The following is a 20,313-nucleotide window of genomic DNA, read 5'->3' on the forward strand; positions in this document are numbered from 1 at the left end:
TTAAAAAGAGCTTGCAAAACCATTAGGCCTTTTTTTCTCAGTGTAAATGCACTACCAGGCTTTTTTGCCCATGTCTAGACAATATTTCAAAGAATGTAGGCTAGAATAGAGCCTGTCACGATAATTCGGACATCCCCTTGAACCACAGTTTTCTACAATGTCCACTAGAGGGCAGGCGTTTCTAAGGTTGTCCTACCCGGAAATTAAAGCTGTATAGGAACTCTTGAAACAAGTAGGCAAGCACTACTTTGTATGTATGTATTCATTGTTACATGGGGTGGATCCCAGCGGACAGGGTTTGAGGGAGCTGTGTAGATGCAAGTCCTACCACAGACCAGGGGTCCACAGGGGCTGGCCAGCCAGCAAGTTACTCCAAGTTCAGAAGTGCTCAGCTCAAGGGATTTATTTAACTTATTATTGATACTTACCAAAGAATAGTGTCAAAGAGGAGAAGGAGTTTGAAGCCGGGTAACGAGATATCGCAAAGTTCTTCAAGAAGACTTGCAGTATTACAATTTAGTGACTACTAGGGGATTAATTAGCGGTTAAGGGGTATGTTAGGGGAGACATGGCTGAGTGTTTCATTAAGTACTGATGTCACGGTGCATAGGCGGTGCAGTAGAAGATACTCGCAGGCACACTGAAGGGTTGAACATTGCACCAGTGTTCCTGGGCATCCAATGTTTAAAGGCAGTGAGGCAATGAGAGACGCATAGGTACGAAGGGAAACGTGTCTGGCAGAGAGGTCAGTGGGGATCTTTGGGAGCCGCAAGCCACTGAGAAGAAGCAGTCAGATAAATATTGACGAGAACCATTGAAGGGCAGAAGCCTTGATGCCGGTGGTGCTGAGTGAGGAAACTAATGTTCGGTTGTCTTGGTGACGGAAGAGAGTTAGGATGCTGGAATGTATGTGAGGGCGAGAAAGGGTGAGCAGCGGGATACCTCAAACATTGAGTTAAGTTTCAGAGAAGAGGAAGAGCAGGAAGGCGGAGGAGCACCTTGGAAGAAAGAGCCGGGGCTTCGGTGGTTTGTGGGCTGGAGAGGTCAGAAGGTGCACATGATGGATCCGCTGACAAGAGCGGCACTAGGTCATCGGCGTTTCCCTGCGGCTCTTGGGGCATAATCTGATCACGCAGTCAGAATCCTACCATGCATATTCACAAGATACATTTGCATGCAGTGCATCTGAATGTTGTACTGATTGCATATTCATTGGTAATATTGAAGACCTGACACTGTGTGCCACTTGAGCATCTAATGTGTAACCTGCTTCCTCTGCTCCGTGTCCTTCTTCCTTCCTCTGTGCGTAGCAGGGCATCCGCGCCTGAGTGGTGCACTCCTCTCTCCGTCAAATGAACTACACTATTTCACAATGCAACTGCATCAGTCCCACTATACAGACATTCCCTTAAATCATCTCCACTACACTGAAACAGTGCTACAGCATTATGTTCCATGGACACCAATACATAGACTCGCATGCCATCGGCAGGGCCACTGAAATTATGCGATTGTGCAGCTGCAGCGATTTTTACATAATTATAGATTCGCCGCATTTGCCACACAATCCATCATCTGCTGCACAATTTGCAGATTTTAAGAAAAGAATTGTAGCTCAAACGGTTCCAAAGTTACTAAAATCACAGCTTCAAGCGTTGCTACATATTGGCAGGATCTTTGCAAAGGTTGACTTTTCATCATCCTGTTGCCTATTGCAGTATTTGGGTGTTAAACTGGTACTTACAAGATGCAACCAAAAATGTGCTGCCTTATGCTGCATAATTTAACTTTTTTTGCCACATAATTTGCTAGATCCTGACGCATAATTTGTCCCTTCCCTGTCGCATAATTCCAGTGGCCCTGACTATCAGTAAGTGTTAGGCTGTGAAACAGAGTAAGAAGTTACAGTGCCACACGTAAGGAAACCCTACGACAAAGTTTCAGACTAGTGAGACAGACCCAATGTAATACAGGGTAAAGATTAGAGAAAAATAAGAAATGATAGGGGGGTGAGATAAGGCTGGAGAAAGAAAAACAGTAGGAAGCAAATAGGTGAGTAAAATTAGATAAAGAGTAGTTAGGCGTTACCTAAGAGTTAGTTTTGCTTCATAGCTGAAATGAATACAAGAAATAAAAATAACCAAAGCAGATCATATAAAATTGAACATCCATCAGGAAAAGGTCAGGCTGGAGACTGGACAAGGAATGAAGAACTGGGCTTCAAGTGGTGAGATCTCAGGTCCATGCTGACACTTGACGTTCCTGGGCAACTCATCCACGTGAAAGGCCTGAGATTGCTAGGCACCTCCGCTGTCTGAGACCTGAACCCGTGAAATAACTCAATTCTCTTAGGCGTGAGCATGTACATTATTAGCTGAGGAATAACTCACCAGTCTAAGGAATTAACCTGTAAACGCCGTGCATTCTGAGAGCTAGCTCTGCTGTCTAAATCCAAATCTTACATTCTTCTGTCGTGTGGAAGAAAGCTCTGTTGCGTGAGGTCTGAACCTGTAAAACTGTTAAGACTAGTGTAGCTTGAGAGATAGCTTTGCTGTGTAAAGGGAGAACCTGCAAGATCCCTGCAACCTGATTGGTAGCTCTGCAAGCTACATCTGTGTAATCGGTGAAATAGTTCTGCTGTGTGAGGTCTGAACTTGAAGGTTTGCACCCAGGGCAGGAAATGAGGGGGACCCAAATGCACACATTGTACAGAAACAATACATCATGTAAGTGAGTGAATCAATGTACAGGAAATGTTACGTAAAACGATGAGGATTACAAGTTGTACGAGTCACATCGTCCACATGGGTAGGTGTTACATTTTAAGAGTGTATGGTCTGGAAAAATAGAAAGTCAGGACTTAAAACATAAGAAAGTGGTAAATGCTGAGCGTGTGAATAAAACCTTATTACTACCTAGGAAACCCGTTTTAGCACCTTGCTGCAACGAACGATTGAGAAAAAACAATAAGGTTGTAAACCCATTGTTGCAGTGTGCCTGCTGCCCCATTGATGCTTGTTCATAGTTCACTGTCATATACTAGGATTGTAACTTATTAAATGCAAGTACCCAAAGCATCTGTGACAAAAGCAGTAACTCACTGAGCAATCTACCTAAAATACAAATCTGGGATCTGCAATCTGTAGGGATTTGCAGCGGGCACATAAATCATTAATGCTATTTTTGGTCGAAACTGTAACTATACAAAACACAGTCCTCTCATGGAAGTGCAGTAACCACCTGAGTTATCTCACCATTAATATTATGCCCTGAAAATTGCCGATCACACACAGATTTCAGACCCGTGTTTGATGGCAGTCGAGCTCCTCTGATGCAGAAGAGGCCCATGGGCCTGGGCCGTGCCTTAGTGTGCAGGCGAGCGCTAAGATGGCGTCAGCTCACTGTGTTGTTTATTTCTGTTTGCCTCTCTGCTTCCAGACACAGATGATTCCTCCGTGTTCGTGATAGGGACCGTGCTCTACCGGAACCTTGGCAGCCTGCTCTCTCTTCAGAGGTAAGTCATTTCGCCTCCTGAGTACTGGCCAATCGATTTCTCTGCTGCCACTAGCACTGTCTTTCCCTAGGCATGACCAAAGGCATACTGAAGAGAAGAACCTGAGAGCAAGGTGCTCCTTTCACAATCACAGCTTTAGGTGCCCGCCCGCTACAGCCTCTTGGGCTGGGAGTACAGGGTGCAAGACTGTGACATTTACCGGGCTTCCTGATAATTCCACAGAGGATCCTTATCCATGAAAGATGACTCTTTCCTTGCTTACCTTCAATTTATGAGGAGCACACCACAAACTAAATCGACCCTTTGTTCTTTACACAGAAGTTATACTACTCGTTACATCAACCTCAGAAAGATGAAAGGCTGAATTGATGAATCAGGATTTGAATCTGTGTCCTAGAGCTCACACGTGGGTCTCTGCTACTGACAGCAGGTTGCCTTTGTTGTACAGCTCCTGATAAGCGCCACGTAAATGAGACAGCTTCTCTTCCATTCCTGTAGCTTCCAGGGCCTAGTTTATCTTCAAACAACAGCTTTGATCTTTGCTTTAATGGTGCCTCAATTTGAACCATACACCCAGGACGTGGTTGGTATAGTGCATCTGTTCCTTGATCTAGTCTCTGGTTCCAGTTCCTCAGCTTGTCATAAGTCTGTCCCTGACCCACGGGCCTTCTGAAAGCTGCCGCCATGTAGGATTTCACCATTCCCCATCTCCAGCCTACATTAGCTCCTTGTCAACGAGTCTAAATTCCAGGAATGCTCCAGGTTTGAGGCTTGTAAGTTAATCCTGGTAGCTACCTTGTGTTTGGGGAGGGTTGAAGGTACCTCGTGTCCAGGTTGTGTCAACCTTCAGAAATCCAGGAGACAGAGGTAGCTTATCCCTTCACAATAGCTGGGGCCATTTTGGGTATGCCCTGAAGTCACAGAGATGTCAGTTTACTTTTGGGTCTCAAAGTCAGATGTAATATATGACAATTTTTCTTCATTATGTATGTATGTATGGACACAAACATGATGGAGTTTAGACAGAATATCAGAACCAAAAATATTGGCTGGCTAATATTGTGTCGAGAATATTGAGAGCAAAAATATTGAGAAGTTTCTATAGGTAAGCAAAGTTTTACTATATATAACTCCACACATATGTACCTTGACAATATATATCTATATATCTCCAAGGTACGTAGATGCAGAGTTGAGTCATAAATCTATACTTACCTATTTGCACTTACCTTCTCAATATTTTAGTTCACAATATTTTTGACATGGTGTTCTGTCCACGTGATATTTTTGGTTCCAATATTCTGTCAGTGATCCAAATATAACTTAGACTTAGCAATAAAACAATAGTTTTCTATACAATGGAAGGGGTTGCAAGGTAAAGGCCAGGGTGACAGAGGAGCTTCGGCTTCCTCCTGAAAGATAAGTGAAGGCATTTGTCAGATCTGGGTTGAGCTACATTGGCAAAGATACACATGTCTAGGAGAAATCACACCCACTGCCCTCTACCGTGACTATCACTTTAACTGTGTGGACCCAGTTTTACCGGGTAGAATTCTGCATGGATTTCCCTGTTCGTAGGGGATTAACACTCACATTTGCCATCTGCTCAGAGCAGAGATAGTGAATGGGAGCTGGGAGGCGGGTGCTGGCTGTGGGTGAAGAAAAGCGGGACTGGGACGGTAGAGGGTGCCCTTGAACAGTGATTATTACATGCTCCTTTCTTGTAACAAACAGTGCTCTGACAGGGACGTGGACAGAAATTCCCTGCAGTTGCTCTCAAAGCTTCAAATGATTTTATCAGCTTTTTTTTCTGGTTGGTAAAATTGGCACAGGTGTCCTTCCACCTGGGAAATCTGGGTTCGGGAACACATTGGAATTTTGCTTTACTTGACTCAGAATATATGTTCAACAACACATGCTGGAACCACGCATGCCTGAATGACGCGGTCGGAACAACAACCGCGTTGTTACCACTAATGCTTTTACCACGACTGCCTTAACAACAATTTTGGCATTCCTGGTAAAGGCATGCGTGGAATGGCATGCATGGTTTCAGCAGGTGACCCCCCTGATCCCACCCACCCCTAAAACTACTGCGACCCCGCCTCTAAAACCTAAACCACCCAACCCCCTTCCCCTAAAACCTAAAACTACCCTGATCCCCCACCCCGGCACCTAAATCCTAAACTACCCCAGCCCCCCACCCCAACCCCTAAAACTACCCGACCCCCCCAACCCACCTCTAAAACCTAAAACTACCGTGACCCCCACTTCTAAAACTACTGCGACCCCCACCCCTAAAACCTAAACTACCCTGACCCCCACCCCTAAAACCATCTTGACCCCCAAAACCTAAAACTACCCTGACCCGACCCCCCTAAAAATACCAGGACCCCTCACCCCGCCCCTAAAACTACCCTAACCCCCCACCCCGCCCCTAAAACCTAAACTAGCCCAACCCCCTACCCTGCCCCTAAAACTATCCCAACCCCCCACCCCTGCCCCTAAAACTACCCGACCCCCGCCCCTAAAACCTAAAACTACCGCTACCCCCCCCACCCCCACCCCTAAACCTACCATGTCCCCATCCCTAAAACCTAAAACTACCCGACCCCCCCACCCCACCCCTAAAACCTAAAACCACCCTGACCTCCCACCCACCCCAAAACCTAAAATTACCCTGACCCCCCCCACCCCTACAACTACCCCCCAACCCTACCCCAGCCCCACTTACCTGCCCGCGTCCTCTCTGATCCGGAGTCTGTTTTCCTCTGCCTTACCACTCATGTTCGTTGTTCCGGACATGCGTGGTTAAGGCAGAAGAAAACAAGCGTTGTTCCGCTTTCGTGGACAACGCACCTCGTTGTTCCCACGTCGTTGTTGAAGCTGATTCCCCTTGACTCATCCATATAGTGACTGGCCCTTTTCATTGGTTGGTCTGTTGAAATGCCATTGGCATTTTGCTTCCCCCCCAAACACAGCATACAGCGCGGGGCTAGACCGCTCACTTCAGCCACAGACTATCTTCTCTGATAGTAAATACATTTTGCTCTTGAACATGTGCACATCCCCCTAAAAAAAACTAGAGGACTTTAATGCTAGGACTGGCAGGGAAAGTTCTGCTTCCATGTCAGGTTTTTTTAATTTATTATTGCTCATTTTTTGCATACTTTTTTTTGCAAACATGAAGATCACTTTTAGCCAACCATAATTTTATTCTCCATATATACTTCTAAAGTATATTCCATATATTTGAAATGAAAGTAAGTAACAAAGACACAGGTTTGCTAAGACCAGACATTTTGGTTTTGCCATAAATTGTTTTTAAGTGTTTGCCTTCTTTAAAACAGAAGGCTGATGTTGCTACTCGAATAACCTGCTCAGTATTAGGGTGGGACCAGTCTGCCAAACCTGTGCCTCTCTGAGTGAACCCTGTTTCTTGTGGCAGCCTCAGCTATGCACATGTGCTTGTGCAGGCTGTGCCTTTAAACTGCTACTGGGGCGGGAAATGAAGCATCCTGAGGTAAGCTGCTCTGATTAGCCTATGCACTTTTCCCGCGTACAGCGGGCCACCACTTCAGCGATAATCACTTGACAGACTTGCAGTCGCTGCTCCAACAGGACGCGTAGCTAGGAGAGCAACAAATTAGCCGTCTGCAACAAATGCCTTGCCAATCCCTGCCACGGGGATATAATTTGGGGAAGCTGTAAACTTCCTTGACAGGAAGCTAGATTGACTGATGTCTACAAAACCACACTTTTCTTACTGGCCTTAGGGTTCATAGGCCAGAAGAAGGGAAACATTTGGATTACTTACCGGTAATCTTCATTCCTCTGATTCATAATTCCTCATCTCATTCCTTACTATGTGCACTGCATGAGGCGGGGCCTCACTACTGCCACACCTACCAAGCACACCCTAAAGCAAATAAATACCAGCTCCGCCCCCCTCTTCTTATTAAAGGCAGACGAAGTCAAAGCACATCCTGACATACCAAGCCACCACAGCCACTCTTCAAAAGAGAAAGAGGGAGAGAGAAAGGGAACGTAAGTAATGCGACGAGGAATTAGGAATCGGATTCATGAAGATTAACAGTAAGCAACCCAAACATTATCTCCTCATCCATTTCTAGTCCCATTCATTGCTATACGCAAGAATACCCAATCATATACAGAAAACAAGACAGCATTTTTAATTATTATTTTCAAACAAGGAACATGAACCTTTTATTAAGGAAAATTGACAAACAGCTTCATACAGGATGTGCTTGGCCCTGTCTCTCTTTAACAGTAGGGTGGTTGTGATGTTTTTAGCTTTAGAGTGTGCTTGGTAGGCGTGGTAGAGGTGAGACCTCGCCTCATGTAGTGCATATAGTAAGGAATGGGGCAACAAGCAGATGAAGAGGTAATGCAAGTTTAGTTTATGAAGTGTTTTGTAGAACTATGATGTGCCCTTTTGGCAACTTCGGGCGCTACCTGATGTAACAGAGTCCAAAACGCAGAGCAGAGAGGGCTGAGCTAGGATTTATTGGGTGATAGGATGCCCAGACTAATACTGTTTATCACACTCTGCAGGATCAAGAGGCTGAGATGAAAGCAAATTTAGGGTCCTTACCAAAAATATATTTGGGCTTCGCCTTCACAAGTGGGCTCAATATTTTTCATTAACAGTAGCTTGTGCAAAACTCAACTAGCCCTAAGAATTTATTTTTCTTAATTTGTTCAAATGGGAGGTAAAACCTACTTTTTCGAGAAGTGATGAAAATGTCTCTGTTTGAACTTTCTGTGGTACAAGATTATCTTTTATCTTCTGTTGTGTTTTCATGCTGATTAAAGCCAGTAGATCCCAGATACATCCCAAGGCAAAGCTGCTGATACATCTGCAGACTTGACTGATGTGTCAGGTGGAGTGCTAACAATTATGAGGGAATAGAGTAAAATGATCAGGACAGTGGCTTTGAGGCTGAAGCACTATTCTGTCAAGACAATCAGCCTGGGAGGGCAAAACGCGTAGCCGCCCACGCATTGCCGGCCTGGCCTGATCTCCAAACGTTATGAGTCGTGCTCAGCCTGGTGTCAGTTTCTGCCGGCAGCCTTGACGCAGGGCTCTGACCAGAGACCTCGAATGACCCCTGCTCAGAAGTGTGCATGCCCTGTCAGCAGTCGCCACAGCCCGCGCAATGAACGTTTTGAACCACTCTCCTCTGGCAATCCTATGGCTGTACGCCTTCATTCACTGCTCTATTACACCCGTGGTCCCAGGCGCCAATGTTGTACATTGTTGGGGTCTGATTCTCAAACTGCACTTTGTAGTAAGATTAACAGTAATACAAACATACTACAAAACATACTACAAAATGTAAGCTTTGCCTATACCTATGCATGTGGAGTTCTCTTTCCAGAGTTTTCCCCACATGTAAGTATTGATTTAGTAAATGTGGGCGAGACGCAGGGGAGTGGGTGGGAAAAAAGGGCAGACTTACTATTAAAAGGGATGGGATTAGGGAGGAGTAAGAGGGGGTTAGGGAGAGTCAAGGGGGGGTTTAAGGAGGCACCTCACCCACCCACGCAATAGGAAGCCTGTTGCTTTACTCTGGGGTGCAGACATAAGACTTACAATTATGTAGTTAGTTTAGACTCTGAGTTCGTGAATACTGAAAGTAGTAAACTTACTACATGGTGTAAATGTACTAAAAAATGTAACTCACCTTTGTGAATCAGGCGCAAAGAGTAGACTACACCACAGGACCATCATCTCAGGCACTCAGCTGAAGCTTCAGTTATGTGTGTAATTACAGTTCTCAAAGTAAACTGACATCCATTTTAGGACTCATGGTAGGGTCTTGTCTTGTAAAACATATCCTGTGTTTTAATCACTAATGAAAGTGCCTTAATCATTAATGAAAGTTTGATAGAAGTGAAAACAAACTGTGATCGCCACACTGTGATAACTGTGAGTTTCTTGAGTTCTTTTTGTGCATTCTATTTCTGCAAAAAACTATGATAGCCCTGTCCCACATATAAATGCATCGAAGGCACATATAACAAATAACTGTGAGAAAGAATTATAAAATACACCTGGCCTGCCACCAACAGACAGCTAATAACTTTCTCGTGGACCTCTTCGGGACCAGATCCAAGAACGGGGAGGATGATTCCTCTTAATGGTGGGTGCATCCCTCTGGAATAACTAGCCCAAACATAACCGACATACCCACCTGTTTTGTGCCCATCACTGCCATCATGCTTATTCATAAGCACCTTTAACAATCCTGTCCCTGTCCACTCTGCTTAAGCTTCGTCAGTATCACCGGTGCACAGGCAGTGATGCAACCTCTGCCTGTAATTCCACTGAATGGTCCGGTGATCACTCTACCCACGATCAGGCCCATCCACTATGTGGGTTGGCTTCTGCTTCAAGCTCATCTTACATTGTCAACTTACCATGTCCTCCCCAGTCATGTTGCTAAATGAGTCAGATGCAGGTGCTTCAACCCCATTCACATCCTTCTTTCAAACATGCTAGCTTTTATGCTCAAGCGCCTAGAATCAATTATTTTTGTTCAGTGTGCTACACAAGAATAGTAAATGGCCACTGCCTTGTTTCTTGCCTTTTATGCTTAGAGTGTTTATGAGAAGTTGAAAAACAATTAGGGAGCAAAAAGCATTGTGTTGGCCTGTACCAGCAATACATTCTGTGACTGTCCTCTGTGAGGGATGGGGCGGGCGCTACAGACCAACTCTCCAGCACACTCTACAAGTATCTTAGGGTGAGGGTATCCTAAGTGTACAAAGTGTGCCAAGCTGAGTGCCAGAGAAGATCAGTTTCATCTGGAGTGGCTTACCGAGCGGACAGAAATGAGGGTGTGCTCCATCCATCCAGGTCATTGGTTAAGCCTCACCACTTGGTCTCTAGGAGACGGGACAGTGTGCGAAGAACAGTACAGCTGGCAATTAAGATGAGTCTATGGGGCTACAGCAAGTGGGACACTGCATAGACTGGATGGGCCAAATACTATTTGGTACATGTATGTGCCGTATACTGAATATGTGAACTGTACCTGTGTTTGCACAACAGCTACACACCATACCTGCGTATTTTACAAAACTTCCTGTACCTGTAGTTTGTGTTTGTTGTTCTCTTTTCATGTCTCTGCTGCTGTAAAGAGAAAGCTAACACTCAGCTATGAAGCTTGTATGTCTCAACCATAGAGTGTGTTCTGCCAGAAACAAGACATGGAGATAGGACAATGAATGTCTACCAATCAGCTGTGGTTCACCAACTGCAGTTTAATATCATGTTTATATCACTGTTTGTCTTTAGGAATGCTACAGTGCTGAACTCTAAAATCCTCTCCGTCACTGTGAAGCCAACGCCTCGGGCCATCCAAGTCCCACTGGAGATCGAGTTTTCCCACATGTACAACGTGAGTACAAGCGATGTCCTATACTAAACACAGCTCTTTCCAGGTTTCCTAGTTTTGTGTGTGAATAGCAAATCCAATCCTGGTTTTGGGGACTTGTAGTCTTGTTTATCCCATTTGAAAACCGTGCCTACAAGTCCCAGAAGGCAAAGCAAAATCTTGGCTTGGAGGAGCAACTTACATCTGGAAACGGAAAAACTTGAAAGTTCTGTTGCCAACTACAGAGGGACATGATTAACTGTTCATCAGGTTTTACATTTTTGGGTAGGCCAAACATTTTTAATTTGCTCTCATTTTAATGCTGTTGAATAACTGCTTATTACAGAGGGTCCCCCTTTTTCAGGGGCACTGCCTAATAGCTGTAACACTTTACTCAAATAGGGCTCTCAGAATTTCAAGTTCCATGTGTGAGCAGTTCATTAAATCCATGGTCTGCCTTGCAATTTGGAGCATGTAGTCTAATTTATTGTCTTCTAAAATCAGGACTACAAGCCCCAGAATGCAAAGCAAGAACCTGGACTAGAGGACATGTAATGGCAAACATAAGTGCCCTGTTCAAAACCACAAGGCCCTGGGTTTGTAGATGAATACCTCCCTTGTCTTTCTTGACTTCCAAGGCTAATTTGTAAAATTAATACACACCATGTTAGTTCTGCGCAAGTTCTATACAACATTAGCGCAGTGTTAACCCAAAATTCCTGACAAACCTGGAGCACAGAGTTGCATTTAGTTCCCATTGCCATATCAAATGAGATCTAAAAACGACATCCAGTGCCTACTGATGTGAAACAACAATAAATTTAACACTGTACCATTAATACCTAAAACACAAAGGAATTCCTCCCATTAACATTCTTACAGTAAATCACGTAAACAATGGTTCAATGTTCATCGTATTTTGAACTTAGTACAAGGTGTTCTTTTGCAAGTCACATCTCTACATCAAGTATGTCTGAACAAACACGTGTCTCAAAGAACATAGGGTTTGTGTAGAAACTGAATTCATAAATCCCAACCAACATGTGTTTCATCCTCTGGACTTCTTCAAGGCTCCTGTCATATCTCGTGAACCTATGTGAGAACAGTATGTAGCAAGTTCACGCTGTGAACGCCTTAGAGGGAGTAGTGGATCCCCAAGTGTAAAAATGTTGCAAATATTAAACTTTCTCTATTAGATACAACAACTTATAAAGCTGAGCACGTTGGGTAGTAACTGCATAGGTAATGTTATAACCTTAGCTTGGTAACCTGGAAGGGAAAAGTATTCCAACACGTGTTTGGCGTGGGATCAGGCCGAGGCTATGAGACCCTTGCAGCTACTATATGGTGGACAGAAGTCTATGTTGGCATTACCTTGATTTGCTCTCTTGAACTCATAAACACCACATTTGTCCACATTGAACACTGATTACACTGAGCCAGAGAGAAGGGCTCAGCTAAACATCTTAGCACGGTAGTGTCTTGTCACTAATGGATCCACTGTATAAGGCCTGTCATTAAGATTCAGTAATAGAAGAGCACATTGTTTTCGGTCAACCGTGAAACCTTAGAACCATCCAGGTTCCCTTTATGATACATTGAATTGTGGCAAGAGCTGTGGTGCGACCAAATGCCTTGGGCCGAGGAGACCTGAGGACCAATCATAACTTCCACATTTAATTAAGTTGTCTTTTCCTGGACAAACCAAGCTCCCCCAGCGCCTTAATTCTCTGTGACATCTCCGGAGTGCTCAAAAATATGTCACTGCACTACATAAAAAGCTGAATGTATGGCATCTTCGAATAGCTATTTGGATAATTCGAGTAGCCACTGCATGACCAAAGGAAACATGCCAAATTCTGAAATAAGGTTTAAGATGTAAGGCTTGGAGTGAATAAAGTAAATGGAATAGAATGTAATTATACAAAATTGTCAATGCACCTGATGCCCTCTCCACACTCTGTCATTCCAGGGAACCACAAACCAGACATGCATCCTATGGGATGAGACCGACATGTAAGTACGACCCCGCTTTTGGTTAAATATTTCTAGATTTTATGTGCTACTGTTGTGACTATTTGGTGAATTTAATTAGGGATGCAGTGTAATTGATAATGGTTTCATATTTGTTCAGTCCAGCCGGACTTGTGGTGATATGCACATTTTTGTAAATAGTTTGGTATGTAAAAGACATTTTGGTGCTCACCAATTGTTTAGCTTAGTATTAAGTCCTGAATCACATGATCTCGCATTTGACCTGTTAAACAGTTAGATTCATGGCTGATTTTAATGATATCTACATAAACAGATGTGTGTAGATTGAATCTAAGGAACAAACGTACTTAGTAAGTGGTTTTCAAGAAAAGCGGGCATCTATCTAGCTCTCCTGTAACCCATTTGTATATAGATGATTGAGTTGAAAAAATAAAGGGACCTCGAAAGAAAATAATGTGCTTTATTATAATGCAATTTCGTGAATAAAAATTGAGTTTGTGTACACATGCTAACAATATTAAAGATAACATTTAGGACTGAGTAAGGTGTGGGACAGCTTTGATGGTTGAATTTATATGTGTATTGTCCTCTTGAAAATCATGCAACCTTAAGGCCTGAATGAAGAGTTCGATTTGTGACATCTAAGTCTCAGTGCAAAGCTTGCATTTTTAATAATAAAATCTCCAAAATAAGAACGTCTGGTCACTTTATATTAGCATGCTAAAGGAATGACCTCTTACCGGTGATACTATTTATATGGCTTACATATATGCTCAATTTTAATTTTTGCATATGATTGGCACGGTTAGACTAGTTTGGGAAGTTTAAACTCAAGATATCTTAAAGAATAGACCTCAAACATTGACGTGAAGTTATTACATGATTGTGGGAGAAAGTTGTTTTTGCACTCTAGTTGTGGTTGTTCATTGTTTATAACTAGGCTCTGGTTTCCTGATTATATGTGGTATGAAATTAACAGTTTTTTTACACATCTCACCGGGTGTTCAACAATGCAAATATTGACTAGTTTTTCTGACATTCAGAAAACATTACTGAATATTTCCTGATGTAGATATTTCATACAGCATGGACATTAAGCTTGTTAGCAGTATGTAGATCATAGTAGAGCCTATATTACATTTATATACAAGTACTTTGCAAGCAAGACTTTGCATTTGGATAAAAACCCTTTCATACGAGCACCAGAAAATCAAAATGTAGAGGTGCACAAGTTATCTTGCATATATTGTGCTATAGTAGTGCTTTAATTCCTTCATCCATGAGTTCATTTGTTGAAACATTCATTCTCATGTTTGACCACTACTTATCTATTTGTTCCCTTGATGTTTTCTTTGTTCCTTAGCCATTCATTCATACCTTCATTCATTGAACAGTGAGAGACATTCTTAATTTTTGTAATTATAAAAAGATAGCAAGGCTCACTGCAGATGGTTTACTTAGCTAAGAGTTTGTTCCTTGAAGTTTAGCATTTTACTCACTCACTTCCACTGCAATTTAATATTTTTCACATCCACTCATTCACCCACTCATTCACTCGCTCATATGTTTGGGATCTTGCTCATTCACTCTAGTGTTAATGTTCTCAGTTATTTCCATTCAGTGGCAGCACTAGGACTTAGTTAGGCGGACATAGTTGAGGCAGAGATGACAATGCATATCCCCATTTTCTGTGGGTGTCTTCTCAATCTAACTGTGATCTGTCCTGTTGGGTACACTAGCTTCCACTGTTATTTATGATGTGATGTTATGCTATGGGATGTTATGTTATGTGGTGCAATGTTATGTTACATTATGTGACGCTATGTTATTGGCATTTGTATAGCGCGCAGTCTGCTATTCCTATGGCATCACAGTGCTTCTGGTGGGGCTTGGTTGATTTTTCCAAATGGTTTACAGTTTTAATTCCCAGACTGAAGTCTAATTCAGGTTAAGCAAAAATTTTAGATGTGTTCAAACTTTGGCAAAGTGATGAGTTTCAGTAAATTAACTACACTCACTTTTTAATCTATTTTATATATTTTATTTATTTCCCCTAATCCCCAGACAACTAAGCTTTATTCTGCCCCTCATACTTTGTTATCAAGAAATCGTATTACTTTGATAACTAAGGTCTTAACGTTTGACTGTTCGTGGTTCCTATCCTATTGGGTTTGTAGGCTTCAATCGAGCATTCCTTCCTATCCCATACATTCAAATAATACATACTTTAGTGCCCCCGTTTGCCGAAATGTAGATTGCAGGCTGTCCTTCCCCTCTAAGCCATTTTAGTACCCATATTAGCCACTAGATGTCAGTACTGCGCCAGCAGCTGCCTTTCCTATCTCCTCTAGGAGACAGGAGACATTCCTCTCTAATTATCTGCAAAAGAACACAGCATCCTGGAAACAATGTACACCGCCACACTGAATACCGTTTTAATGAGATTAGGCTGCATTAATTACTTGATTAGTCTTCTCTAATTAAAGTGTCCACAATGAAAGAGTACAAATGATCTTTGAGGAGCTGTGATGATTTTTTTTTCTATTTTTGTTGTTGTCGGCTACTGAACAGTTGCATTTATTTTGCAGAGCAGCCAATGGTCTTTGGAAGGAGACTGAAGTGCAAGATGCATGTATTATGCACTGAGCCGTCTGGGCATAAATATTCTTGCACAAAAGTATGCGCTCTGTCTGTACTCATCCTGAGTACTAAACAACTCTTTGCATCCTTCAGACTTTGTGCGGAAACACAATTCCGCATAAGATTGCACATATGTAGCTCTATAGGATCAGCCATCCTTCACAATTTGTAGGACAACTTGATACTTTAGATCCCTCGCCATGACACTTGAGATGCCACACATCCAAAGGGTGGTTTTTAATATCTGCACCATGCATGGTGGCCTAAGTACAAGAAACACTACTAAATGGACCCATACTGATCTGTGGTATTAAAGATTAGCTTATTATTTTGAGTTCCACTCTGTGCTGATGAGATTAGCGTGTGCATACAATGTATGCCAGGGGCATTCCTCTCCATGCATAATAACAAAGAATGCACTGCTCATAATATTATGCACCAGCATGAGGAATACCTCCTTACTTTATCATCAAGCCCCAAATGTTCAATGCACTCATGTGGAGAGATGTTCGCAATAGGTGGCTAGCCCCACCTGCTGCCACTGGACATGGGCAGCAGGGGTGAAATGAGGAACAGGGGAGGGAGGGACAGGGAGAATAAAAGGTAAACACAGCAATAAGGCAGAGAGATAGGCAGCAATGAGGTCTGTCTTACCGAGTGTCTGCAGGTCCACTGTAGGAAAAAGTTTAAAACTAAGCCAAAACATAGTTTTTGTTCTGGATTGTACTCTTCTGTTCGAAACCTGTGCTACACAGGCAAATACCCTTGCACTATAGTGCAAGGTTGTTTGCATAATAAATGGCAGCATATAGTGCACCAGCACCGGGAGACAGCAACACTGCACAGCAACATTGCACATTTTTCCCTATGTCTAGATATAGTATTTAGTCCTGTACAGGCACCCTTACAGTACAAAACCTATGCTAGAAAGCATGCACACACCTTTGCACTATGGTGCAAGTGTCTGTTCATGGCGCAAGGCAGCCTGATTGTGTGCTAGAGAAGGTGGAGAGAGCAGCAGCCCCATATTTTAGTATATAGGGGTCTGTGATCGTCTTCCACCCTAGTGCAACTTTGATTGCCACTCTGCGTTGGGCTAGAAATTAGTACACATGCCCTTTAGAAGGGGGAGAGCACAGTTCTTTGCACACACGGACTGAGGGAGAGATGAGGAGATCCGGCACTGCAAATAAAGCGAGGGCAAAAACAGCCGACAGAACTCTGCACCCATCTTCTTAGTAAATTGACTGATTGGCATCGAGTGCATATCACCTGAGTCGTTTGTATGGGAGAAGCCGCATGGTGGGCTGCTTGTCCTTCATGTGGAATCAGTCCTCACACCCCAGCTCCATGTGCCCTAGGAAGGCATCAGCCTGTCATAAGAACCTGTGATTTCCACAAAGACCAATTTGTCCTAAAACATTTCTGATGATGCTAAGGTGACCCCAGCCTCACTGAAATATAGGCCATGTGTAAATATAATACTTCTGACTTTCATTAATTTTGCTCTGCGCCCTCAGAGGACACGCCATGCATTATGGGAAGTGGGCATCCATCCATGAGCCTGTCTGGGTAGACCTGAATCATGTGCCTGCTAATTCGAGCAACTTTATTATAAATGTGGCCGTGGTGCTGCTCTGTACAAATATAGACCTTCACAGCCTCTTTACAAATAAGAGATCACGGTGAAGGGCTTTTGGCAAAAATCCTTTAGGTTGTTGCTCTGGGCAGCCGCAGGCAGCATGGAGGGGAAAAACCTGATGGTGTTGGCATGTTTGCCAGAGTGTTCCTCTTGCTGGGGTATGGAGTGTGAAGTGTTGTTCCAGTGGTTAAGATGAAGGGCCCTATTCACAAAGGTAAGTTTGCATGTGTAGATCTCATCACACGTAGATCTACTCCTACAATGCGGAGTAAATTTCATGGGCAGAACTCACCATTTGCAGGTCTCCACCCCCTCAAGTGAGAGACTCCCATAGTAGAAATTCTGACCAAAAAGTTACTAATAGTAACCGTCCAGTTGCTGGTGGATATTTATGCCACCAGCACGACGGGTCTCTCCTTAGAAAAATTAATAAGGAACTTATATATAAATTATTTCTAAAATTAACATAAATATCATTATTTTTCAACGAAAAAATTTAAAACATACATTTCCCAACCTCCTATTCATCTAGGACTACCACAGTAGCAAGGGACAAAACACTTGCACTTAAACATAACACATTTTTACATTTTATCTTAATTAAGTGTTTCTATGTTTAATTAAATTATTGTGAATTATAGCAAAATAATTCAATTTAATTTTTAATTGAATGCTTGCTTTTCCGTCCCCTCATTTGTGTTGAATGTGTCACAATGTTGGATGAAAGTTATGTATTATTGGTGACTTTTTTTTCCCAATGTTATCATTTACAGTACATTTTATAAACATGTTGTGTATATTGAAAAATGATTGTGTTTTATTTGTAAAGAATATTTAGTAATAAAGTTGAAAATAATATAAATAGGCTTCTTCTCAAATGGTATTTGATTTGATTTGTGTTATACGTTTCCCTGTGTGTCAGTGTTGTTGCCTGCCCGCAGTGGTTTCTATGGGAATGTGTTGCAGTACCAGTGGCTGGGAATGTGTTGTGCTTGGCTTATTCGGGATGGGCAATCTTCACACTGAAAAGATAGGAGGGTAGGAGGACATATCTGGCTGGCCATTTCTGAATTACATTTTAGAGCATGTTAATTATTACTACTTTATGTACTCCCGAATAGCTTTTATGAATACTCTGGAACCAGAGGGCTTATTTATAATCCTGCTTTTTCCATTTGATCACATTGTGCAATATTGTCAGATACTATACCTATTAACACTAGGACTGTTCTGAAATTAGTTAAGTGCAAAATGTACATTTATGCACCAGTCTGACCTGACTAAGGGCCTGATTGCTCTGTCACAACTGTGACGGATATCCCGTCCGCAGAAATGTAAATCCTGTTATATCCTATGGGATTTATATAATAGGCGGACGAGCTATCCGTAACCATTTGTGACAGAGTAACCCATCCACCGAAATCTAAATCAGGCCCTACGTTCTCCGATGAGTAAGTGCTCATAGTCGGAATATAGGGTTAGTACCAGTGCCGGCTAAATACGGTGCAAGGAAACAGTAACCAAACATGGAACATCTTTTAATATCCATTTTCTTGCATGTTATTGGCCGTCGCATGTTTGCAAAGCTTATTTCAAGGAGATCCCACTATGGAGGGCTTGTTACAAGAAGCGTGCAATTGTTTCAGCCCAAAAATCATTTCTCATCTTAACATCAGTATGCATAGAGGTATGTTGATGCCATTAATGATATCACAATCAAAGCGAAAAGCTGCTGCAGGCCTTTGACACCATTCATAGTTTTGACGTAGCATCACTAAAACATAACTGCAGCCTGCTGACTGAGAATTTGCATACTCACAGTTCTCCAAATAAATGTATTCTCTTCTGAAAACCTCTGCAATGATGTTGAGATGGTTATGTAGTCGTTTTTAGGTCAAACGTGAAAGCGCCCTGACCTGTTGTAAGGATTGTGGCCTTTTAACCACTCCCACCACACACCCATCACTATCACTTGTTTATGGGCTTGCCTTTCAAAAATCCTGTCTTATCATTGGTAAATGCTTTACTTTTTCCCCTCCTTGGGGCGGTTTTGTTACCGCCTTGGACACCGACCCTGTTACATGGATAATTGCACTTTTGCTAATACATTTGACTGAGAGCGAACTTCTTTTTCCTTTTGTATCTCTTTCGCGCTCATGCTCATGGCGGTCATGGCGCTTTAAATCGGCTTGTCTACTTGGCGAATTGTATAATTTTTCTTTACTCACTAGAACAATAGAGTGATTTGGGGATGATATAGTAATTTCAAGAATGTTTTTTGTTTCAATCTGGTGGTAAAGTGCTGAGTACCAGCAATTATTTTTTGTGAGATTTGATTGGAAACTTAGCATCATGGAAAGTGCTAGTCCACAGAGAGACCCCCTTCAGACTGGGGAGATTGGTGCCATTTGATGAACGAAATGGAGTTATTGCACTAGGTGAGGTCTATGGGGTCATCTGGCACTTCCCTCTTGAAAGAAGCTCTTTAGTGAAAACAGGAGGAGAGACAAGGATGGTAGGTTAAGGAGGAGATGGAACTTTGATGTAAACAAATAAAAGAAAGCAGTACAAAAGAGGTAGAGACAAAGGAAGATAGGGAATGTGTGGTAATAAGGTTAATTAGAAAAGAGAGGAATCTATTGAGAGACAATGAGGTGGGAGAGTGGAGCATTTTGGTGGGCGAGAATGAAGAGCATCAGTAAGGTACGGGGAGAGTGAGGATGAGGATGAAAGGGAGACAGGAAAGGTGAGAGGCAGAGAGTTGGTCAAAAAGAGAGAAACACATACATTTAAGAAAAGCAAGAGAGTATATGAGCTGCACAGAGTATTAAAAAGATATTAGATGAGAATCAGAGTGGACGATAATTAGACAAATAAGAAGGGAGGGAGAGGCCCGAATGAGAGAGACGTAAATTAGGTGCAGGGCGGGAGTGAAAGCATGTAAAGAGAAAAAGAAGGAGACGAGCACAAGCGTAAGTACAGATTCACTGCTGCGGCAGATGTCATTGGAACCCATAGTTAAGCACAGGATCCAGCTAGGGGACTGTGGCGAAGACCCCAAATGTCCCCTTAGGATCTGACAAGCACACTTAGCCCTGGGTGAGAAATTGTGGAGTCTG

The 20,313-nt window shown here is 42.7% G+C and overlaps 1 protein-coding gene across 17 annotated transcripts in view; it reads left to right on the plus strand.

Moving 5' to 3' along the window:
- The window catches only part of ADGRB1 (adhesion G protein-coupled receptor B1), a 437,507-nt gene that overhangs the window by 237,964 nt on the left and 179,230 nt on the right, over positions 1–20,313 (plus strand). For all 17 annotated transcript variants that reach the window (XM_069220849.1, XM_069220852.1, XM_069220854.1 and 14 more), the window contains 3 exons: positions 3,439–3,514; positions 10,839–10,941; positions 12,890–12,933. In XM_069220849.1, the coding sequence (XP_069076950.1) occupies positions 3,439–3,514; positions 10,839–10,941; positions 12,890–12,933 (223 nt within the window). The remainder of the gene's footprint in view (positions 1–3,438; positions 3,515–10,838; positions 10,942–12,889; positions 12,934–20,313) is intronic.

The sequence above is a fragment of the Pleurodeles waltl genome, chromosome 2_2 (assembly GCF_031143425.1).
Source record: "Pleurodeles waltl isolate 20211129_DDA chromosome 2_2, aPleWal1.hap1.20221129, whole genome shotgun sequence".
Classification (NCBI taxonomy): domain Eukaryota; kingdom Metazoa; phylum Chordata; class Amphibia; order Caudata; family Salamandridae; genus Pleurodeles; species Pleurodeles waltl.